At 44.9% G+C, this 20,264-nt stretch overlaps 6 protein-coding genes across 6 annotated transcripts in view; all 6 read right to left on the reverse strand.

Moving 5' to 3' along the window:
* Nucleotides 1–1,477, reverse strand: part of SARC_07868 (hypothetical protein) — a gene marked incomplete at both ends in the record, with an annotated part of 2,392 nt that extends 915 nt beyond the window's left edge. The window contains 3 exons of the mRNA XM_014298168.1: nucleotides 335–519; nucleotides 820–1,134; nucleotides 1,241–1,477. Coding sequence (XP_014153643.1) covers nucleotides 335–519; nucleotides 820–1,134; nucleotides 1,241–1,477 — 737 coding nt within the window. The remainder of the gene's footprint in view (nucleotides 1–334; nucleotides 520–819; nucleotides 1,135–1,240) is intronic.
* A 619-nt stretch (nucleotides 1,478–2,096) lies between these two features.
* SARC_07869 (hypothetical protein) lies at nucleotides 2,097–7,111 on the reverse strand (the record flags this gene model as incomplete). The annotated part of the gene is made up of 8 exons (XM_014298169.1): nucleotides 2,097–2,502; nucleotides 2,969–3,151; nucleotides 3,881–3,948; nucleotides 4,562–4,812; nucleotides 5,052–5,180; nucleotides 5,805–5,985; nucleotides 6,539–6,825; nucleotides 7,051–7,111. The coding sequence occupies 8 exons, from the start codon at nucleotides 7,109–7,111 to the stop codon at nucleotides 2,097–2,099; spliced, it is 1,566 nt and encodes a 521-aa protein (XP_014153644.1).
* Nucleotides 7,112–7,253: 142 nt separating this feature from the next.
* SARC_07870 (hypothetical protein) lies at nucleotides 7,254–12,531 on the reverse strand (the record flags this gene model as incomplete). Its single annotated transcript, XM_014298170.1, has 10 exons — nucleotides 7,254–7,439; nucleotides 7,844–8,040; nucleotides 8,345–8,444; nucleotides 8,768–8,924; nucleotides 9,507–9,724; nucleotides 10,096–10,248; nucleotides 10,628–10,924; nucleotides 11,411–11,554; nucleotides 12,025–12,193; nucleotides 12,506–12,531. The coding sequence occupies 10 exons, from the start codon at nucleotides 12,529–12,531 to the stop codon at nucleotides 7,254–7,256; spliced, it is 1,647 nt and encodes a 548-aa protein (XP_014153645.1).
* A 118-nt stretch (nucleotides 12,532–12,649) lies between these two features.
* Nucleotides 12,650–13,984, reverse strand: SARC_07871 (hypothetical protein; the record flags this gene model as incomplete). The annotated part of the gene is made up of 1 exon (XM_014298171.1): nucleotides 12,650–13,984. The coding sequence occupies one exon, from the start codon at nucleotides 13,982–13,984 to the stop codon at nucleotides 12,650–12,652; it is 1,335 nt and encodes a 444-aa protein (XP_014153646.1).
* A 116-nt stretch (nucleotides 13,985–14,100) lies between these two features.
* On the reverse strand, nucleotides 14,101–16,427 carry SARC_07872 (hypothetical protein; the record flags this gene model as incomplete). Its single annotated transcript, XM_014298172.1, has 3 exons — nucleotides 14,101–14,888; nucleotides 15,867–15,945; nucleotides 16,083–16,427. 3 exons carry the CDS (start codon nucleotides 16,425–16,427, stop codon nucleotides 14,101–14,103), a joined length of 1,212 nt encoding a protein of 403 aa, XP_014153647.1.
* Nucleotides 16,428–16,808: 381 nt separating this feature from the next.
* On the reverse strand, nucleotides 16,809–19,745 carry SARC_07873 (hypothetical protein). Its single transcript, XM_014298173.1, has 7 exons — nucleotides 19,552–19,745; nucleotides 19,266–19,390; nucleotides 18,847–18,954; nucleotides 18,396–18,484; nucleotides 18,126–18,265; nucleotides 17,819–17,879; nucleotides 16,809–17,580 (listed from the first exon to the last, which is right to left on the reverse strand). The coding sequence occupies exons 1-7, from the start codon at nucleotides 19,736–19,738 to the stop codon at nucleotides 17,451–17,453; spliced, it is 840 nt and encodes a 279-aa protein (XP_014153648.1). The 5' UTR covers nucleotides 19,739–19,745; the 3' UTR covers nucleotides 16,809–17,450.
* Nucleotides 19,746–20,264: the final 519 nt, after the last annotated feature.

The raw sequence follows: 20,264 nt of genomic DNA on the forward strand, positions 1-20,264 counted from the left end.
ATATATATATATATAATATATATATATATATATATATATATATATATATATATATATATATATATATATATATATATATATATATATATATATATATATATATATACTCACGCGCATACTCCACGCTATACAGTACGAAATGTGCGTTGGGTATAATACTAAAACCAAAACCAAAAGGTGAGAAAATCATCTCCTGCGTTCAATTTTTCATAATAAATAGACAAGGAGGAACTTTACGGGACACATAACTAAAACATACAAGTTGCAGTGTATCGACATATGCGACATAACGGACTGCAGCAGCCACGATGCCTTCGATAGCTAAACAACACACCTTCTCACGTTCACTCCTAAATTTTGAGGTGACACAAATTGCTTTTCGGCTAGCCAACTCTCCCAATCAGGGTGGGTGTCGTTCAGCCAGGTTTCCAACACGTAGTCTCGATATAATTTGAATGACGGCATTGTGTTTTCAAGCACACTCAGGCGAAGCCAGCACATGCGTTCAATATACTTCCACTGGATACATAATTAAATGCGCAATCTCGTTAGCTTTAACGGGTTGATTTCAAATATAGCAGCGGGCACGTTCGCATAGTTGTGGGTAGAATATCTGTCAATTCTAGTGAGTATCAGAGAGTCATCACTGAGCAATATTGCGACTATCTAACAATGTACAAAGCAACCTAACATTAGTAAAGTACGCGTGCACGAGTTCAGATCAGACCTCTGTAATAGGACCAATAGTACAATTCACCCATGTATGAGCTAGTGACACATTGCACAACATCACATACAAATAAAATTAAAGGCACATACCAGCGTTTTGACTTTAGGATTAGGTTTAATGTTATCGTGTTTCTTGTAAAGTCTCTCACCCAATCGGCTCTGAGATAAGCGTAAGACATCCAGTAGCTCCGGTTCAGAGTTACACCGCTTAGCTAATGGCATGGACGTCAACAAATTGCAGCAAGTCTTATATGCTTTGTGCTTGACAAAAAACTGCAACCCCCGGTTCTGCATATTCTTGATCTCGTACAATTTTCTGAGGGCGGCCTTGGTATGTCTGAGCTGGTGCATCTTAGCTTCGCCCGTCGCCATGGTCTCCATAAAAGTCACTGCAAAATCGTCGCACTGTAAAGTAGGATGGTATATGACCTCAGCTGTACAAAAAAAATCGGTGTCAAAGTGCCTATTTGTTTGATTTGGGACTAAGTATCAGTCTCACATCAATACATACCTCGGGAGGGAATGCCAATAGAAGATCCTCGTGTTGATTCCATGTCCACCAGTCTTTGTTTTCGTAGAAATATGCCTTAAGGACAGCACGATAGTAGTCACTCGCTTCTGCTGCCTTGATACCCCGGTTGTCACATTTATATTTGACAGCCTTTATACAACGTAGATACTCCTTGGCTTTTAGTAAGATTCCGAGGCCTCGTCGCTTGTCGTTAGAATATATCCCGTGAATCTGCATTACCCCGACCCCAAAATATGATGCAGAACGGTTAGTAGGGAGAGTCTGGCACCAATGAGACAGGTATACTTTTACACTTTTATTACAATATATCGAAGTCATGGTTACATGAATGATACCAAAATAAACCCTGGCATGCACTTAACACAGAATACGTGACAGCAGACACATGTCACACTATTCATGACAGCTGATGTCCAACTTCATTCCTCCAATACGCTGAAATGGTAAATGGTATGAACACATAGTGTACAACCACCCGCCAGAGTATTATGTGGTTGAGGGCCCGCTTGCGATTATAAAATTATATGCCACACGCTACAAACTGCTATGTCACCACGAAATCGCTGAATTATAAATACATATTTTTATGCCACATCAGACATATACTAGTACACAGGTCTATGATTTCTATCATAAGCATACTCAAACTAACATATGTTGCCACACATATAATCACTTATCTGTACACACACTGACTGTGCCCTTGATATCATTCGTTTGAATGTACACACATAATTGATGTTCACACAGAATTCGTGCATGTATACACATGATGAGCACTCTCAAACACACACAGAATCTACACTCTTCATTAGACGCACGCAGATATCATCATTCACAGATAGCATATCCATGGATGAGGAGGTACATGTAACCCCTCCTTTTCACAATCAAAACCGTTCTCGAAAAGATGCACGGAAACGAAATAACAAGCCTGTGTCGCAAAACCGTATTGCTTATTTTCCGCCATAGCTGCGTGCAGCAGTATGGCCACCGATGCCTTATTAAATACCGCCAGACGCGAAGCACAGGTGTGCTTGTGAAACAGGTCTGCCCAAAGAATAACGGAGTTAGTTCTCTGGATGAAAGCCGGAATCAACTCCTTCGCCCCTAGCTTGCTATTGCCATTCCGAGTTATTTTGAGGCACATGACAACCACAGCGTACAGCAGCAGAGTCGACATCAGATGCATAAGGGGTCGGCTTTCGATACCTATAGCCTCCTTCGGGTCGACATACGACCTGCGCAATTGTGTGCATTTGACTTTACCTCAGACTTAGACTAACACGGTAGATGCGTGGCTGTCATTAATTCAGTAAAGATTCAGATATAGACACCAAAGCATGGTTCAGACTCGAGCACTGTGTAAATAGATTCTAAAGACATATCTATTCAGCAGAAACTAAGAAATAGACGGTGCTTTTTGAAAATGTACTGAATATCGCGGTGCATTGTTCGGTACTGCGCACTGCACAAATGGGGCGGTGGAATTCTTCCAGTCAAGTAGCACGGTGGCGATTGTAGCAGATGAGAAGTCAAACCAGCTCTACGTACACAGGTCCATATACACCCCAAACACACAGGAAACGAATTCGACTTGAATTTGTCGCACAAATAAGTGCAGACAGCAAGCGCAGACAAGCAAAACTTAATTTAGATTACACATGCTGATCGGTGTTTACAAAGGTATCCACGCATAATACATACAGCGCGATTTCAACCGGGTTGCACCAGGTATTGGTGATATAATCAATAGCCGCGCCATGGCGTGGTAAGATCGCTCGAACCATCACCCCAACTTCCCGCATAGTATCGGATAGTAGATTTTCAGTATCCTTAAAGTACTTGCGCATCTTCAACTTCTTTCGAAGCTCCGTTCGCAAGGCAGTACTGGAATAGTGTAGCAGGATCCGTTGTTGTGCTTGACCAATCACTCAAAAATTCTCTCGCTGCTGTTCGGTGAGCTATATAGTACATACCGATACAATATGATAAGAGTCGTGTCGAGACGTGGGTCAATTTGTCATATACTGCTGTCTGATCCGATGCGATCTTTTGAATTATTTGCATTAGCGCACTGCTGAGCCCAAGCTTGTACCCGGCTTTGACTCGTGCAAATATGATAAAGTGGCAGACACAGACATGCAATGTCCCAAGACACTTTGCTAAATAGCTTTCCACCCACTCCATTACCGATGTCTCGCAGTAATAACGAAGCATCGTCATCGGAACCCAGTAAAAAAAAACACGATATCCAATCCAGCTTATGCACACTTTACGCATTGATGATTTTCCCATTTCAACCTTCTCTACCCAACCCACATATCCACTTGCACCAGTCGCACGTACATATCTATAATTAACAGAAATACAACTACCTTACCGCCTCAAGCCGTTCCGACAACTGTACAGTCTTATTCCATTTCACTCCGCCGAAAGACGTAGGGGCCGTAGCACACAACATCTCGTCGACGCCCCAGTAGTTGCTCTGACGTGTCAAAAAGGCCACGCCTCTATCCACACGGTGCCATGCACTGTATATATCCACGAGCCTACGGATAATCGGCGTCTCTGTATACCTTGAGACATCCCGAGAGCTGTTGTCGAGGTTGATTTTACCTTTTTTTGCCCTTCTTGCCCTTCTTACCCTTCGTCCCCTGGCTAGTAGCATTTTCCGCTTTTGTGGACTCCAGCGCAGATGTTCAAATATCAATAAATCAAGCATATTTGAGAGATAAGATTTCCAAGCCAAGTTTGCTGAAATACTGTTCCAGGCCTTATCGGTATGAGCACGAAGTACGCATGCAGAGTGGCAATTGCTGCTAAGTTGCATAGTACAACCAAGAATAATTATCGGCTGAGACTTCGGTTGTAAAGCTATTCACTCCCCCGTATGCAATTGGTCAGCACTTGTACAATCTCAGTAGTTGACAACTCAATACAAGCAACACGCCAGTGGACCCGGGAGTCGCAGGTATACGATACACACTTACCCAGACACACGATACTGTAGGTTGGGAACTACTCGTTGAGCGCTCGTGAACATATGTGAGCTATTGCGTATGGAACTCATCGTATATTAACCACAGATCAATGCACAAGGCAGGCAGGCTTTACATTGAGAAAATGATATATCAGCAATTATAGACACACACTGTTTCTCCACGTAGGATCTTGTTGCTACTCTGCAGAAACACCCACATCTGCTCAGAATGAAGTACACACGCCCCTATAGTACTTGATTGAAAGGCAAACACCAAACAAGTCGTATATGTGCATTTACGCAGGACGTACACTTACCTCTTCGGCAACTGCTGCTTCTAAGATGGGACACACACGATCTATATTGGAGTCCGTGTCGGATATACGAGTGATGCACTTGAGGCCCAGATCAGGTTCATCTTTCTGGAATAGTACTGGAGCCAATTCGATGTACATGTTGTCCAAATCGGCCACTTTCTCGTAGGCGTGGCGGTTTTTCTCGAGGGCTGTATACACCTTGAGAGGCTGATGGCTCTGCCAGTAACATGTCACTGTCTCTTTACCTCTACCTGTGAGTACATTCAATATCAACATATCAGATTTTAAAGAATTAACTGTTATGCACATCAGTGCATATAAGTACTTCTGATTCTCGACTATTACGCTGTTAACAGACCTTCACTGCTGTCATCAATAGATAATGAGTTACCACTCTGATATATCTATGAACGTTGAGTTCTCAATGTTCCGGTGTGTTTACAAACCCCCTCCTGGACCGAACTTTCAGCTAACTTCACCGAAAACCTACCTTCAAGTTTCTCATACATGGCTGCCGCTTCTTCGTAGAATTTGTTATCGCGTAGCAGATCAGCGCCCTGCCCTGCCATGCCTGCCTCCTCGTAGAATTCCGCTGCCTCTATGAGCTTGGATGTGTCACCTAAAGGAAATAAATACATCAGTAGGGGCATAGCTGTCTTCATGACCCTGTTCGCGAGAGAGGAAACCGCAATCCCTGGTAAGAGTATGCTTGGGGTTCATAGGATGTAAGCATCTCGGAGAAGCAGCCTTCAACAATCACTATACTCACTAAGAGGGCACAGACAAGAAATTGGCTGGTACTAATGGCACAGCACTAGATAGACCCTAATAACACAGAGATTAGGCTCACGCTCGCAATTGTTCACACAGCTATGCATCACACAACAGATAAACAGTGAAAAGTAATAAGGGAGAAGGCCGTACTTTCGTATAGGAATCAACATTCATATACTACCAACACATGTTGTGAACTGGCGTATTGAATAGATTCCAGTATTCATAGGCACAATCATAAGAATTCCAAAGATGTTTTCACACATTTTTGATGTACATTAAATTGCGCAACTCCGATCGGGAAAATCCTGGAACTGATGAACGTATCTTATACATAAAACAATGCCGAGAAGCCCATAAAGGCACTTGCAATGCATAGGCTCGACAGCAAGCATTGGGCCACGCGGGGCGCATGCAAAAACGCAAAAAAAAATCGCTACCAAAGCTCAAAGCATTTGTGCACACGAACCTCCATCCTTGTACGCTCTCCTTGCAAGCAGCGCCTTCATCTCCGCGACTTTCTCGGGGTGCGACCCGCGTGCATAGGCAATCGCGGCCTCCTCAAACATCTTTTGGTTTTGCAACGCCTTAGTTCGGAGGGCCCACTCTTCCCTTGTGGATGACCGCGTAAATTCTACCTCATTCTTGGACTGTGGTAGGGACAAAAAATTGGGTTGTTAGTTTGGAGAGATTAGTACACGCTATGTTATCACGCACGTTGATGTGAAAGAGCGCATGCCATACATTTTGGGCCACTACTTTACTAATTACCACAACCAAACACACCGCCATGCACAACCGAAAAACAAAATTCGCACTCTATAAACACCATCGCTATTACTAGTGGAAACCATATGGTTGGTTCGAAGTCACCCGTGCACAACTCCCACGGAAGCTCTAGGCAATATGTTGCAATTGCTGACTTGTCTGACTATATGCTCTTGCGACAGATCTTAGGAAACCCTATTCAAGTCCAAATCAACTGGCATGCAAGAATGGTGAGGAAACGGTGCAAGGACTGTTGTTCATTACCGATATGTATCTTCTATCCTCGTTGACGGCTGGGTATCATGTCACAGATGCTCGTAGACTCTAGTCACTTTACGGTGTGCATAAACCGCGTGGACATAGGCTCACAGCGCTCTTTTCGATTGTAATTACTACTTCCCGCAAATATCGACAATCCCCAAAAAGTATGCATACCTCTGATGATATCAGCATATCACTGAACACATCGGCATATATCTGGGGCTCATCATCATCACATGCGTCTCTATCATCCACACACACCACCTTTTCCTTGGCGCGCGTGATACCCACATACAATTCTTTCAGCATCTGGCACAGTGCAAAGTGCTTCACGTCGTCAAAGGCAGTGAATTTTGTGTTGCCCGCCGCCTCCGTATTGTAGTTGTACAGCACACGGATACTCTTCCCCAACGGGTTGGCTTTGAATACGTTATATGGTACAACGTTCCGGTACTCCAACCCTATAATTTCATGTCAATGTGAGTGCGTGATGCTCGTTCGTGATAAGCGTGCTGCGGATTAGAGCCAAGCCTGTGCACGTGATGTTTGCATGTGATGGTTGGCTGTACACCAGATCAAACCTCAGTTCAAGACAGACTCATGATGACTCGAGCACTCACAAGCAGGTAAACAAGGCTTTCACAGCAACTCGCACTATGCCCATAGGCTGAGAGTAGCTGACTAACCTTTCATAGTACCGACGTATTGTGAAGGGTCTAAGAAAGTGCGGAGACGACTCACCGTCATGTTACGTATAGAAGAAAATAGTACCGATAATACTTATAGTCAAACTGTTCAGCATATACATATCTAAGCCCGAAACACCGCATGTGCGTACCTTTAGATTCCAAAATAGTGAACACAGTGGCAGATAAGGGTCTGGCATTCCCTAGGCATCCATGTTACTCGCCAGTCTCGCTTTCCGATCGGCCTTCTCCTTCTCGTCGCGTACCAGAATGACTTGATTGGCTCCCAAGTGGTCTGCACCGTAGAAGGGATAATCTAAACTAGTTTTGATACTGTCTGTTAGCAATCTTGGTCTAGCGTTGGGGTCGTCTATCGGCTTTCCGTTCTCCTACCATAGGGTAGGGAATACACGCGCATTAACAGGAGGTGTGAGGTGCGCTTGTGAATGTGAGATGTAACATATACGTTCATACACGCGGTATCAATACTCAATATAGCATGTACGGCTTTCGAAACACTGCCCATGAAGAACGCCGCGCAGGTGCTTGCGTATACGCACGGAACCCCCTGCACAAAGAAACCAAGGCAACGTACGTACACAGTTGACCACGTGAATACAAGTTCATAGAAGTACTTGTAGTGTGCTATAACTACCAGCTGTAAACGAAGGCCTGAGAATAGGGGGCATAAGAGTCCTCGTACAAAAGTGAACAGTCAACTGGATAGAAAAATGAGTGCACGAATGTCAATCGAAAAGTAAATCCCAGTAAAACGAAAAATATATTTATTTACCTCAGTTAGAGAATCGACATCTTTGGGGAAGAAATAGCGGAGCATATCGAGCACCTTATTGGCAAACTGCAGCACTGGATCAAATGTGCGGTAGTTTTTCTTCAATGCAATCGCATCTGGTCTTTTCTTGCCGTCGCGTGTTTCCATCGTGTCGTACATGAACGCTTTCAAATGGTTAAATCGGAACCGATTTCCAGCTGTGTATGCGATACAAAATAAGTATCGGATTGCCTTCAGGTGTCAGGTTTGGATTGTATCCAATTTAGTAAAATTGTCATTTTCATGTAGTTTTTGTGCGTACATAAAAAATTTCTGGTGTTTGATTGGACGAATATAGGTCAGTCAAAACGGAACGACCATATAGTCTGGCGCAATGCAGGACGGAGATCATCCAAAACGCCTTCTTTTGAAAAATAATGATGTTCCTCCACAAACGAAAATGCACAGCAAAAGGAACACACCGAGAAAGTAGTATGCGCAATATGTAATGCCAGAACTTACCTGTGATACTTTGAGCCTGATCACCGCCACACATGAAGTCGGTGTGCTGATTCTTCAGACGCTTGAAGAGCTGCCACTGGCACGGCAGAAGATCTTGCACCTGCGGCACCATCACAAATACAGTGAAGGTTGTGTTGGGTGTGTAATTTGATCGATAATTGTATGCGATGCTTCACTAGAATACTACGAGTATTGCTTCATCATTTCTCTACATGTTTTATTGAGACAATCAATTGGCAGAAAGACAGGATATATAATTGCAGTCACAGTACCTGTTTTACACTAGTGAACGTCTCAATACATCGCCGATAACGCTATATTATTGATGTATCCGTTTTTGAAAGCGCGCGTATATACTCACATATACTTGAAACGTCTAGCACTGCCACAAGAGACGCATACAGGGACAATACGTAAGCTTACCTCATCCACATACAACCCCTTGAACGTTGGCAGTGTTGCTTGGCGCGATCGCTGCATCAGATTCTGCACTATCGATGGTACATCAATGTGTTTATTCGCCAGCCTCTCTTTCTCATACTTTTGGAAGAATGCGTAGAGGATGATTCGTCGATCTTTGCTGCGCATGATAGAGTTCGTTAAATGTGGTGTGAATGACCATAAATATACTTCATTGCAGCTTGAAGTTGTGCTTGAATGTTGACAACTTAGCAAATCGGGATGTACTAGCGCGTAGAGTTGGCTGAGGTGTTTGCATAACCTCGCAGCGAATGGCACGAGCAGTTGTCGCTCAATGTGCCGGATGACGCAGGAACGAACAGACCGATACCAAGCACACTTCTTTCATTTCACGTACATGCGCAAGACTATCAATAAAAAGGGCCAGATCTCTGTCGGCTGAAACGGGTCGATATGCGGTCTGCGAGTCTCATGGAATAGCCGAATTATGAAAGCAGGCAACTCACAGTCAAATACAGGGCGCATATCGGGGGATAATTGTACCACTACGAACACTGCGAGGCCGAACCTATGTTGACATACTAATTACCAGTAAAGACAGCATGCGAACATAGCGGTATTCGACTGTCTTACATGTTGTGATATCGAATGCCAAACGATGACTTCTTTCCGCAAGAACGGACCACAAACATTGTACCACATGTCACACACAGAGTACCGGCACTACACACGAGACACATACAAGAACCGGAGAGTTGAATCATTCTCCTGCTGTATGTTGATATACTCGTCCTTGGACATCAGCCAATTGGCATTTGGCTCCCCCATCAGGCCGGCCCGGCCCTTAAGCACAGTCATGATCTCAGCGAAGACAAATGCGGGTGAACACGCTTTTCGCAGATTATTTTCTGCTAGTTTGTAGTATACGCGTTCGAAGCGCTCAAAATCAACCAGTGATTCCTATAAATTCCCGTAAAACATATTTAGATAAGTCGAAGAATGACTGTAGCAAGAGTAGGTATAGTGCAGAGCATTTGGCAGCGAAGCGGAAAGGACCTAATGAGCAAATTAACGACCATTCTTTCAGGTTTGCAGTACAGTGCATCTTGGGCACATACTAACTCAGTGTTCATTCGCAATTCGGTGTTGGCAGCATACACTTTAGTCTGCAGCACAGTCCAGTTACGCCCAACAACATCAGCTATATATGTGTACATACTCAAAACCAAGCATCTACACAAACACACTTGTGCACCACACATACACTTGTGCACCACACATACACATGTAACACACGCACCCTTGCGTACAAATGAGACACACATGAATACCTGGTCAATGATTACTTCCTCTACCACCTTAGGTGCGCTTTGAACTTCACTACCTAGCAGTTGCAAGGTGTCCAATGCGTCGTCCTTATCTTTTTTCTCCAGTTGATGCAACAGCTTTTTCTCGCCCTCAATCTCTGGCAAGACATCGTCCAACTTTTCAAATAGTTCGAACGCGGACAAGAACAGTACACGTTTGACCCGAGAGAAAGGACCTGACAGCCGGCTGCGAATCGATAGACGCATATTTTATGGACAAATTTATGAGATAAAAAACAAGGATTCAGAACTGCCGACTGATTTAAAAATACTTCGCTTAACGTTGTGACAAGATAACAGAACGGCGACGACACAATACAGAGTTGAACGCGCTCTGTTGAAGATGTTCTGGACTAGTGATTCGAGTACTTGACGGAATATAGGCGGTCTGGGAAACGCTCGAAAAAAAGGACACTGTGATCGCTACATCAATAAATGCGTATCGTCACGTCCATACTGCCCTTTATGTGCTTGTCAGATCCTTACGAGCACATACCAATTCAGACGGTGGGATCGCCGGGGCTGCAATGGTACACGCTCTGACTCGATTCTCATACTCGATGCGAACCTGTTCAACCAATGTACCGCTATGGCTCGTGAACATTGCAGGCGGAGGCACAGTTCCGAGCTTGACATACTGAGAGTACGTAGAGAAGAGTCTGCTAGCGAAAACCGTGGGTCTTCCTGTACCCGAGCGACCCACCAGGACCGTCGAGCCTTTCGCAACGACGGCTTCTTTTTGGGTTTCATCTAGCATGTAAGGCAGATACTGCAACATGTCCTTTTCATCGGCCTGCACAGGAAAAGTCCGACTGCAGGGTAAGATTGAGCCAGCGATACACCCGCAAGCCAGGAACGTTCACGAATAGCAGCAACCAGCGTATCCAAGATGCCATTAGAAGCGTCTAGTAAGATATACTGTGACGAGTAGAAGGACTGCTCATCAGGCCGTGCAGAACCTATCTCAAATTTCTGTGAGCGAGATACAGAAAATTCAATCTTCCGCTCATCAACTCCCCATCATGAAGATGTTCACATATGGCATATATCACACAAATCGTCTAGATGATATATAAGTCCGTAAGTATGCAGGTTCATCAGTATACAAAGATCTTTTATGCACACGTGTAGATATTTGTACGAACACACCTACGAATATCCACATATATTTGGTTGTAAACTTACTATATACTCACAGTAATATAATTTTGCTATATTTTCTAAAACGAGAGCATGTTTTAAGTGAACGTAAAGTAGAGGACCTCCACATCACCCCTACCTTGTCGTCCTCTAAGAAATTGATCACGTCATTGGTAAATTCGTACTGCCGACTCGGTTCTGCCTGGCTTTTGAATACATCTTTTTCCAAATTATCGATGTCGTGCCTTGGAAAGATGACGTCTTTCTGGTTTTCATCCTCATCCTTGAGTATGTTTACAATCTTATAATACGCATCATGTTCTCTATACGCTTTTCAACGAGTGGGAAGTAATGTCCGAGCTCACCCTTCAGCATGATGGCATCCAATTTGATGATCTGCTTGTTTGACTGATGCAATTTATCAAGAAATAAATTGAAATCAATCGCCAAATAGGTGGTACGTGATTTTTCAATAGAGGAGCCAAATCGACTCAATACTATGATGCAACAATAGAGTAAAAGTTCTACAGAGCGGCACATGTTCCGCGACAACTCATTTCAAAACATGGGGTATCGAGAAGCGACTCACTACTATTAATACAACGGAACCTTAACTCTGATACACAGCGTTAATGCGCTTGAGTACTCGCGCGGTGTACGTCCCCTGGCCCTCCAGTTGCATTAGTAAAAAACATCTGCACGAACCTCCCAGTTGCTACATCAAGCTCTTATGAACACACAAACTGCGCCTACCTTCTTGGAGTAGTTAACCTCGATATGCCACACCAAACAGTAGCTTGCAACCTCTATCGAGCGAAAGACTTGTCCTGCCAGCCCTTTTTTGATGTATTTGCGCTGGCTTCGCTTTGCGATTAACCCTCGTTTGAGTTCACCAATCGCTCGCAAAAGCGAGATTCTCGTTCTGTATAGGGTATAGGGCAAGAATGTGAGACGGGCTGCAAGAACATAGCAGTAAGTCCTCAGTTTTGGTACAGGTTTTGTGACAAGCTACTTTTAGGGCGAGCTTATCGGACTGGCGGACGTGTTGGGTTGCCGTGGTGCAACTAGGTGGTAAGCAGCTGTAAGAAATTGATCTGGAGCGAGCTCAGATTTTTTTTTGTGTAATTCAATATCTAGCGCAAACCCTTGTATGTTCGCCAAGATAATACTATGAGCACTGTGAGCAGCAACACGATATCCCTCAACTTCTTCGTAAAAACGAAAACTGACTTACATTGAGCAAGAAGGAGACACTGGCATTTGACGAAAATAAGGAAACAGGCAATATCATTTACGTTTCTGTGTATACGAACAACATCGGCACATACTCTTTCGCGGCTTTCAAAGCCGGGAACAGATTCGGTTCCGCCCATATCGTTCAGATATCTCCCTCACTCCGCAGTAGGATGGCGTTCTTGAGTTCTTTCACACTGCCCTCAACCCACGAGAGGGGCATTGCCACCACTTGCTTGGACGGTTCGTAATTGGTCAGTGCCTTAAGGAACTTCTCGTCTACATGGTTGGCCTTCAACGCGCGCTCGGTGAGTGTGTCAATGCCCTTTTCTACGTACTTGGCAGCCGCTTCTTCCTTGCAGAACTCTGTAAGCTCGCCCCACACCGAAAGTTCCAGGGCAGTGTCTTGATCCTGCGCTTTCATAAATACATTATCGTCCGCATGCTGATATTTCAACCGTTCATCCCCAAACACCCACAGCGAATGCACGGCACGCGTAATGATAGTCATGGTGTCGTGTTGCCGCAGAAGCTTGGTGGCATTGCCTGTGGCGGTCAGTGACACCAGGATGACATCAGGTTCTTGGCCCTGGAAGTCCATTGCTGTCCCCACCGTCACTTGTTTCCTATATCCTCCCAACAGTGACTCCGCCATACGCAGCAACACTTGTTTCTGATTCTCAAACAGGCACACGATGCCCACACTCGGCTGCCGTGTGCATACCACCGCTGAACTATCGGCCTTTCTCGGGGGTGTGCTAGTAGTGGTATTCGGCTGTACAGTGGGGAATCGGTTCAGGAAGCGGAACACGCGCCACATAATCGGTTTGGCCTCATTCATGTTGAACATATTGCCCTTGTAATCTTCCTCTCGCTCCGAATCCTGATGGGCATAGTACATCAGAGGGCCAAACCCTTCTTCCTTGTGCCAACTCACCGTGTTCTGGGCTGACGTGGCCTGCAGTATTTTTTCGCTGTCCACCAGGTGGCCTCCGTAGAAGCGCCTGTTCATAAACCTGCTAACCAGCGGATGCATGCGATACTGGGTGTCTAGCGTAGCCGTCTCATAGCCTAGTGTATCCACTAGCCGCTTAAATAAACTCCGATCGAGGTGCGCTCCAACCAGTTCATTGCTGACGACATATGTCTTCAACTGTTTCGGATCTCCACACAACATAAGGTGTCCTACACTCGCATCTATCAGCCCCACTAACTGTGCTTCTAGCAATTGAGCAGCCTCGTCGATCACCACTATCTCGCACGCTCGGGATGCAACATCGTGTTTCATGGCGTGTGTTGCCACCGCCACGTGCACACGTGTGTGCTTGTCTATAACGCTCTTAACGAATTGTGGTAGGAATTTGTCACCAATTTCAGCTTTCTTCGCGGATATGGCTTTATAGATGAACATGGGTTTTTCCACCATGGCGGCGTACAGGGTATCACCCGCCTGAGTGGTGTTCAAATGGTCGACTTTCATCTCAAATAAATCTCTCATTGTATACATAACATATTTGTCATACACTTCCGCGAAGAGAGCAAAACTCCCTTGTACATTGACAGCCACGTAGGCCTTCCATTCGCCGATGACTTTCTTCAAGCAGCGACTCGGCACTCTCGTTTTGAGCTCTCTGGCAAATTTCGGTCGCGCGCGTACGCAGCTGCATCTCTGATAGACTGCTCTGTCTCCTTGCACAGGGAATGTAACTTGTTCGTGAAAGTTAGCGTTCTCTGTCTATCCGTGTAAGGTTGGATCTCCTCCGCTAGCTTCTGGTAGGCATGACTTGTACTGAAGTACGTAACGTTGTGGTAAACTATATTCTTCTTAAACAAGGGCACATCTATCAGCAGCTGAGTTAAGCGCTTGAAGAGTTCTAATGTGATGGATTGTAATGCTGACGTGCTTGGTGCCGTGACCAGGATGTTCTTGTCAGGATTCGACATGGCCAGTACGAGTACCAAAGACGCCAACATCATAGTCTTACCAGTCCCGGGTGGGCCATTCACCAGCGAAACACTCGGCCCTCTAGCACAGCTGAACATAGCTTTGTGTACGATTGCGGTTTGCTTGTCGTTAAACCCCGCATAGAGCGCGCTCAGCGCCCGTTCAAGGCCTTTGGCACTTTCGGATTCTCTTGCTGGGGTTGGTGGCTTCAGTGGCTGTGGTGGTGTCCCCATCAAGATGATATCCTGCAACGGCTGCTGAACCTGTTCTTTGGATTCATCGTACTTGAGCGAATTCAGGACTCGTCCGGCTGGCGCAACATAATCGACATTCGCTATGACGCAATCGCCTGGCATAGAAGGGTGATTCGAGATACTACTCAGAATAGTTGCTGGGGGTGATGCAGGCAGACTGGGAATATCATGTGCAAGTGAATATTCTGTATGGGGACGATCACAAGTTGATCACAAGTTCGAACAAGTTCGTATTCAAAATTGATAGCTTTGGAGAGTCAATGTTCAGGGACAAAGGCATTGGGTAAAAAGCATAGAATACACCTTGTAATTTGTTCAAACATATAATCTGACGAAACCGGTGCTTGGTGACAAAGAGTCAAGCATTAAAATAGGTGTTAGCCCTTAGGGTCATTTCAAACACAATCCAGTGCTGTATATACAGCACGGGAACTATTCTAAGCACGCATAGGACATCTTTGCTCTCGTGTCCATTACAGAAGTTCTCTACAAAATTTCGATCGTAGTGGTAAAGCCTTAAAAACATGATATCGCGTGATGTGCACGTTTTGCATGCAAATGATTGTCTGAACGTTTTCGCATATCTACATGTGCACATACAAACGGTATCGATTGGGCGTCTTGTGAGCTTTGGTTGACGATAGCTTGGCAAATAACAGCTCACCTATCATCCAAATTTAAATTTACAGTTCTCAACCGATGGCTACATGTACAGGCAGGCTCTCCTAAACTATTTGTCTTAATAACCTTATGTGTATGTTTAGTTCTTACCGCGAACTTGAAACGGAAACTAGATTAATAGCTAAATCACCCGACACAATATATAGAAATAGAAATGAAGATTACTGAATAGTATCTCTTTCTTAATCACAGTAAACTTCACATATAAACCTTGCACAAGTATAACTACCAAGAAGCACAAACATATCCATGTTCCCCAACACAGCAAATAGCACATATACGACCACATTCACATAGTCGTACAAGGCCATAAACACGCATGCACACACAATCAAGGATTGAAGGGTACAGAAATGATACACACACTGTATCGGAACGGAAACGCAGTTCAACATCATATAAATCCACGAGTACTAGTAGTCTAGCAATCAGGCTTTGCACGATAGTCTGTTGTGGATCATAAACATATCCGAAGTACATACCTTCCAGGCCTTTTCCACTCAAATTCCATGCCATAGCCTCGTAACAGTAGATAATCCTGGACTGTTGTCTAACATTGGGCTGCCTGCCAGCGTCGGGTCGCACCCTGTCAGCTCTAACATTGGTGACGATTAATAGCGCATGTTTCCCCACTCCAGTCTTTCTTCTGGACTGGGGCGTGTTACTGTGGCTAAGCACAGAGACTCCTTCTGAAATACCTTAAACTCCTCTTTAAATACCACTCTCACAGCGTTATAATCGGCTTCCACTCTGTCGTTGTCGTCCCATATAGACGGCACAACCGATTTGGTGGTGCTACTAATGATGTCAAAGTCCTGCACCGTGTGATACACTAAGCGCATATACTCACATCGCTGCACAAGCTGAGCGAGCACAAACTCTTGATACGGTACACGAAAGGCAGACAGATACTGTTTCCACCCCTCCGGGAACGTGCTGGGTATGTCAGCAATGTCTATCTGATGCACGCGTCCGACTTCGGGGTGGAACTTGCTCAGCATCAGATACATGATGCTGAGATCTTCATGCTTCCAGGCCGCCATCTTGCGGTGCGTACGTTGCTGCGGCTACGTAGGCAGCTGTATTACGGACACTGTACAACCAACCACACAGTCACACACGACTGCTAATTAAACAGTAAGTTGGCTCAGCACGTAATGTTTAGAATTGATTGTTATCGCAGACTTCTAATACAGACTGATGTCTGAGTCACTCTGAACCAAGAGACCTAAGAGTCTATTTAAGACACGCTGAAGTTCTGAACAGACTGAACTTGAACTTGAAAAGTCTGAACGCTAAGCCTAAACACTCTTAAGTTTGAACCCTCATAGCTTGAGCCAGCCAAATACAAAATTACCAAATTTGGACTGGGTTATGTATTACATATACACCAGAGTATGATTGTGTATTTATTTATTGTCATTGTAGTATGCATACATACATGTTTAAATATACACACATTGGTTTGTTTAGTGCTCGCTTTACTGTCATAAGTGAGTGCTGTTGATTTGGTGGCATCGTTCTATTCTATGCGCTCTATAACCCTTTTCAGTTTCAGACCCCGGGCGAATCCATATGAGATCCATGGAGTCAGGCTGCGGAATCAGGATGAAAAAGCTTCTGTCCACGTCGCAATTTATGCCTTTCTCGCCGTACACCTCATGCCTGGGAACATTATAGTGGAGAGAAGACCAGTATCCAAATTGGCAGAATCGAGTTTCAGGTCCAATTAACTAGGTTGAACTTTTGGAATGTAGTTTCGAGTGCGTTACGTTTGAATTGAGTACCTCTCACGACCAAATAAAGTATTCTCGAAATGAAAGCACGGGTCGGTCCAGGGTAGCAACGCCTTGTACTACCATAGTATTCTACAGATCAATAGAATCCTGTTCAGGATATCAGCATGCGCTGCATCGCCACCACCATACCATAGTGCCTTGTGGGACCCAGCTGAAGTTACAGCCTTGGTAACAGTAAACCACGAGGGAAGCTATGAGTGTTTTGAATTATCCTTCTAAGCTTTGGCAGCACATTTGCGATGTCGATACACTAATGCAAGACGTGCATTACTCGGCAGTCAAGAATTTTTCTACGTGTTTCATAAACCCATTCGGATCGTCCACGTGCACCCAGTGACCCGTCTCCATCTCCTCAACCGTAGCGGAGGGGAACAGACTGTACAATCGGTCCATATCCCTACCGCCAAAAGGAAGGTGTTATAGCATTTGAGATACAAAGCAGATAGTGTTTTTCTTCCGGGTGTGCGTATTGCATTAATGTATATGCATCAAATCAATGGTGACAGGGCTATCAGTACGCACACGTGAACATCACGTACATACAGAGTAGTCATCTTGCGTATAGAGTTATCGCATCCAACAAACACAGGGCACTGAACACGTAACCACACACTCATCGCTACATCCATACTTACTGGAATCGCACCGCCTCCGATTGTGTGCCTTTTAAGAAAAGTGTGCGGCCGCGGAATGGATCTAGTGATTGTCAGATAAGTAAGCAATACGTATAGTCAGTGTCCACCATCCGAGCATTCATCCTTGCAGAATTTTACACATGCTGCACTAATTGCGTCCTGCGCCGAAGTGGAACCTAAGCCATACTTAGTAGAGTGCTTGGTAGATAACCGTTTTTGAGACCGTGCAGAATACAACGGGTCTTCCACCACAAACGGGGATGTGTTGACGAACAAGACCAGGCCGACCAGATTGTATGATACTCACCTGTGAAATCTGGAAAGTCGAATATATCATCTATGTGCTGACCTATGTGGTTCACATTGCACCTCCATTTGTAGGCGCCCTTGTCCGTACGCACCACATTGCTTGACAGATACCTCAGAACTGCTTCGTCTTCTTCAACGCTGTGTGTTTGTAAATATGGGTTCGTGGTAATATCGTGGATCGAGTTCTTGTTGACGGTGAGTTTGAAAGGCATATTCGAATTGAGTCGAAACCGACTTTTCACGCAAAAAGTTCTACCAATTGCCTTACCCTTTCAAGAGACCGCTCAACATCATGTATGCATCGTTTCGGTTTCGTATTTGTGAAAGGTCTAATTTCTGCATTGCTTCAAAGTGTTTCTGTGGGAGAAGTGATCGAAAAAGTGATCAAAACGTCCTTAGTCGACAGTGCAGAGATGTGCCTGAATGTCAGAGTCCGTCGATTATACTTGACAGGTCATTCATAAGACGTTAGCAAATCCCAGCCAGTATAACTGCTGGTCCCCATCGGTGTAGCTATGAGCGTTCGTCACGGCCACAAAAGATTCGCAGACAAACATGCTGGTTTCTGTATGCACTGTATGGTATCGCGATATGCCGACGCTCGGAGTGTTATAAGGAGCTCCACACATTAACAGCTGATGGCACAAGAAGGGAAAACCTGTCATCAAGACCTACTTCGTAGGCCAGGGTAGCACAGACAGTCGCACATACCCACTTACATTCACCTCTGTGATTCGGCCGTAATTGACAGGTGCCGCGTCTTCTACAACTAACCGGTCGACAAGTTCCGGCTCAGAGAGAGCGAGTGCCATCACCACCTTCCCCCCCTAAAGAGGCAAAAGGGTGCACTTGATGAGATGCCCCGATAAGATCTCAAATGCAGACCACCATTCACTACAGGTATTGACCAGGCTGAATTTTTGGTTCAATGAAATCTCTGTGGAATAACAGAGGCGTATACATAAGCACTGAAGACCAATACCCTGCCCAATAGGAGAAGCCAGCTGCATAACGATTAGAGATAAACATGGGACCTCAGACAAATTCGTTTGCAAATGCTAAGTAACTGAGTAGAATAAGCATAAATAGTCATGGCCACGACACGCGGGATCGATGACAACAGTCAACCAAAATGTACCATACTATGACCGAGGAAGGAAGCCTTCGGTATGTGCAAGTCCAGCAACAACGCCTTGAGATCAGCAACCATCGCCGAGTAGGTATGCAGCGGTTTGTGGGGGCTGTTGCCGTGGTTACGGACGTCTGGAGGGGGTTTGGGATATTGGTATGTACATGAAATCTACAATGAGTTTGGCACACCTAACATATCATGGGTAGGAATTGTAGGATATGTAGATGGCCGAAATTGTCAAACTCGAACAAATGTGCAAAAGTCAAGTGCTAATACAGTATAGATATCATACCGACAGTGTAGACGTCCCTGTGCACATCCCTGGCGAACCTCTTCGCCAGGGCACGCCAATTCACTTTGGCACCAAACAATCCGTGCACTATCACCAAAGGAGGACACTTGGGGGTGCGTATTGGTTCTTTATCAGTACCGCTACTGTGTAAGTGACTTGTCCGGCTATGTGGAGATTTATGGTGCATTTTCAGCACCCCTTCGTTCACATATTTGTCGTAGGACAATGTAACTGGCACAACACGGGAAAGAACACTCGTGGATGCATATCTGTGAGGGGGTAATAGAATAGGAAGTGAATTACATTGTTTTGGCATCGAAGAGCGCCTACTGACGTGGACTCACCTGAAGACATATCTGGTGTAAATGATATATATCTTCCTTCGTTTCAAAGCACAATCTTGGGCACTATGTAGTAGCGTTTGGCATAGTAATGAATCCAGACAAGCTCGCCAACAGCTGCGATCGATAGCTAATACGCTCACTATGAGAGACGTCGATGGGTTCACAGACTGACGCCATTGGGAATATCGCGTGCATTCATTTGCTTCTGAGTGTGTAGCTGATGGCGATACTGTAAAGGCTGCAACCTCGTATGCAATCAGACGTTGAATGTACATAAAAGGGAATGATGTATTTAGTACAAGCACGGGAGGCAGATTGGTTGTATACATACATAGTACTGTATAATTTAGCATAACCAAACGCAGGCCG

Source organism: Sphaeroforma arctica (assembly GCF_001186125.1).
Source record: "Sphaeroforma arctica JP610 unplaced genomic scaffold supercont1.656, whole genome shotgun sequence".
NCBI lineage: Eukaryota > Ichthyosporea > Ichthyophonida > Sphaeroforma > Sphaeroforma arctica.

Excerpts from the sequence above, each read along its gene's own strand:
- SARC_07873 (XM_014298173.1), bottom strand. The coding sequence starts at position 19,738 with ATGCACCATAAATCTCCACATAGCCGGACAAGTCACTTACACAGTAGC. Across the intron at positions 19,391-19,551 it reads CAGGGACGTCTACACTGTCG|ACGTCCGTAACCACGGCAAC; the intron begins GTATGATATCTA and ends AACCCCCTCCAG. Across the intron at positions 18,955-19,265 it reads CCTTCCTCGGTCATAGTATG|GGGGGGAAGGTGGTGATGGC; the intron begins GTACATTTTGGT and ends TTGCCTCTTTAG.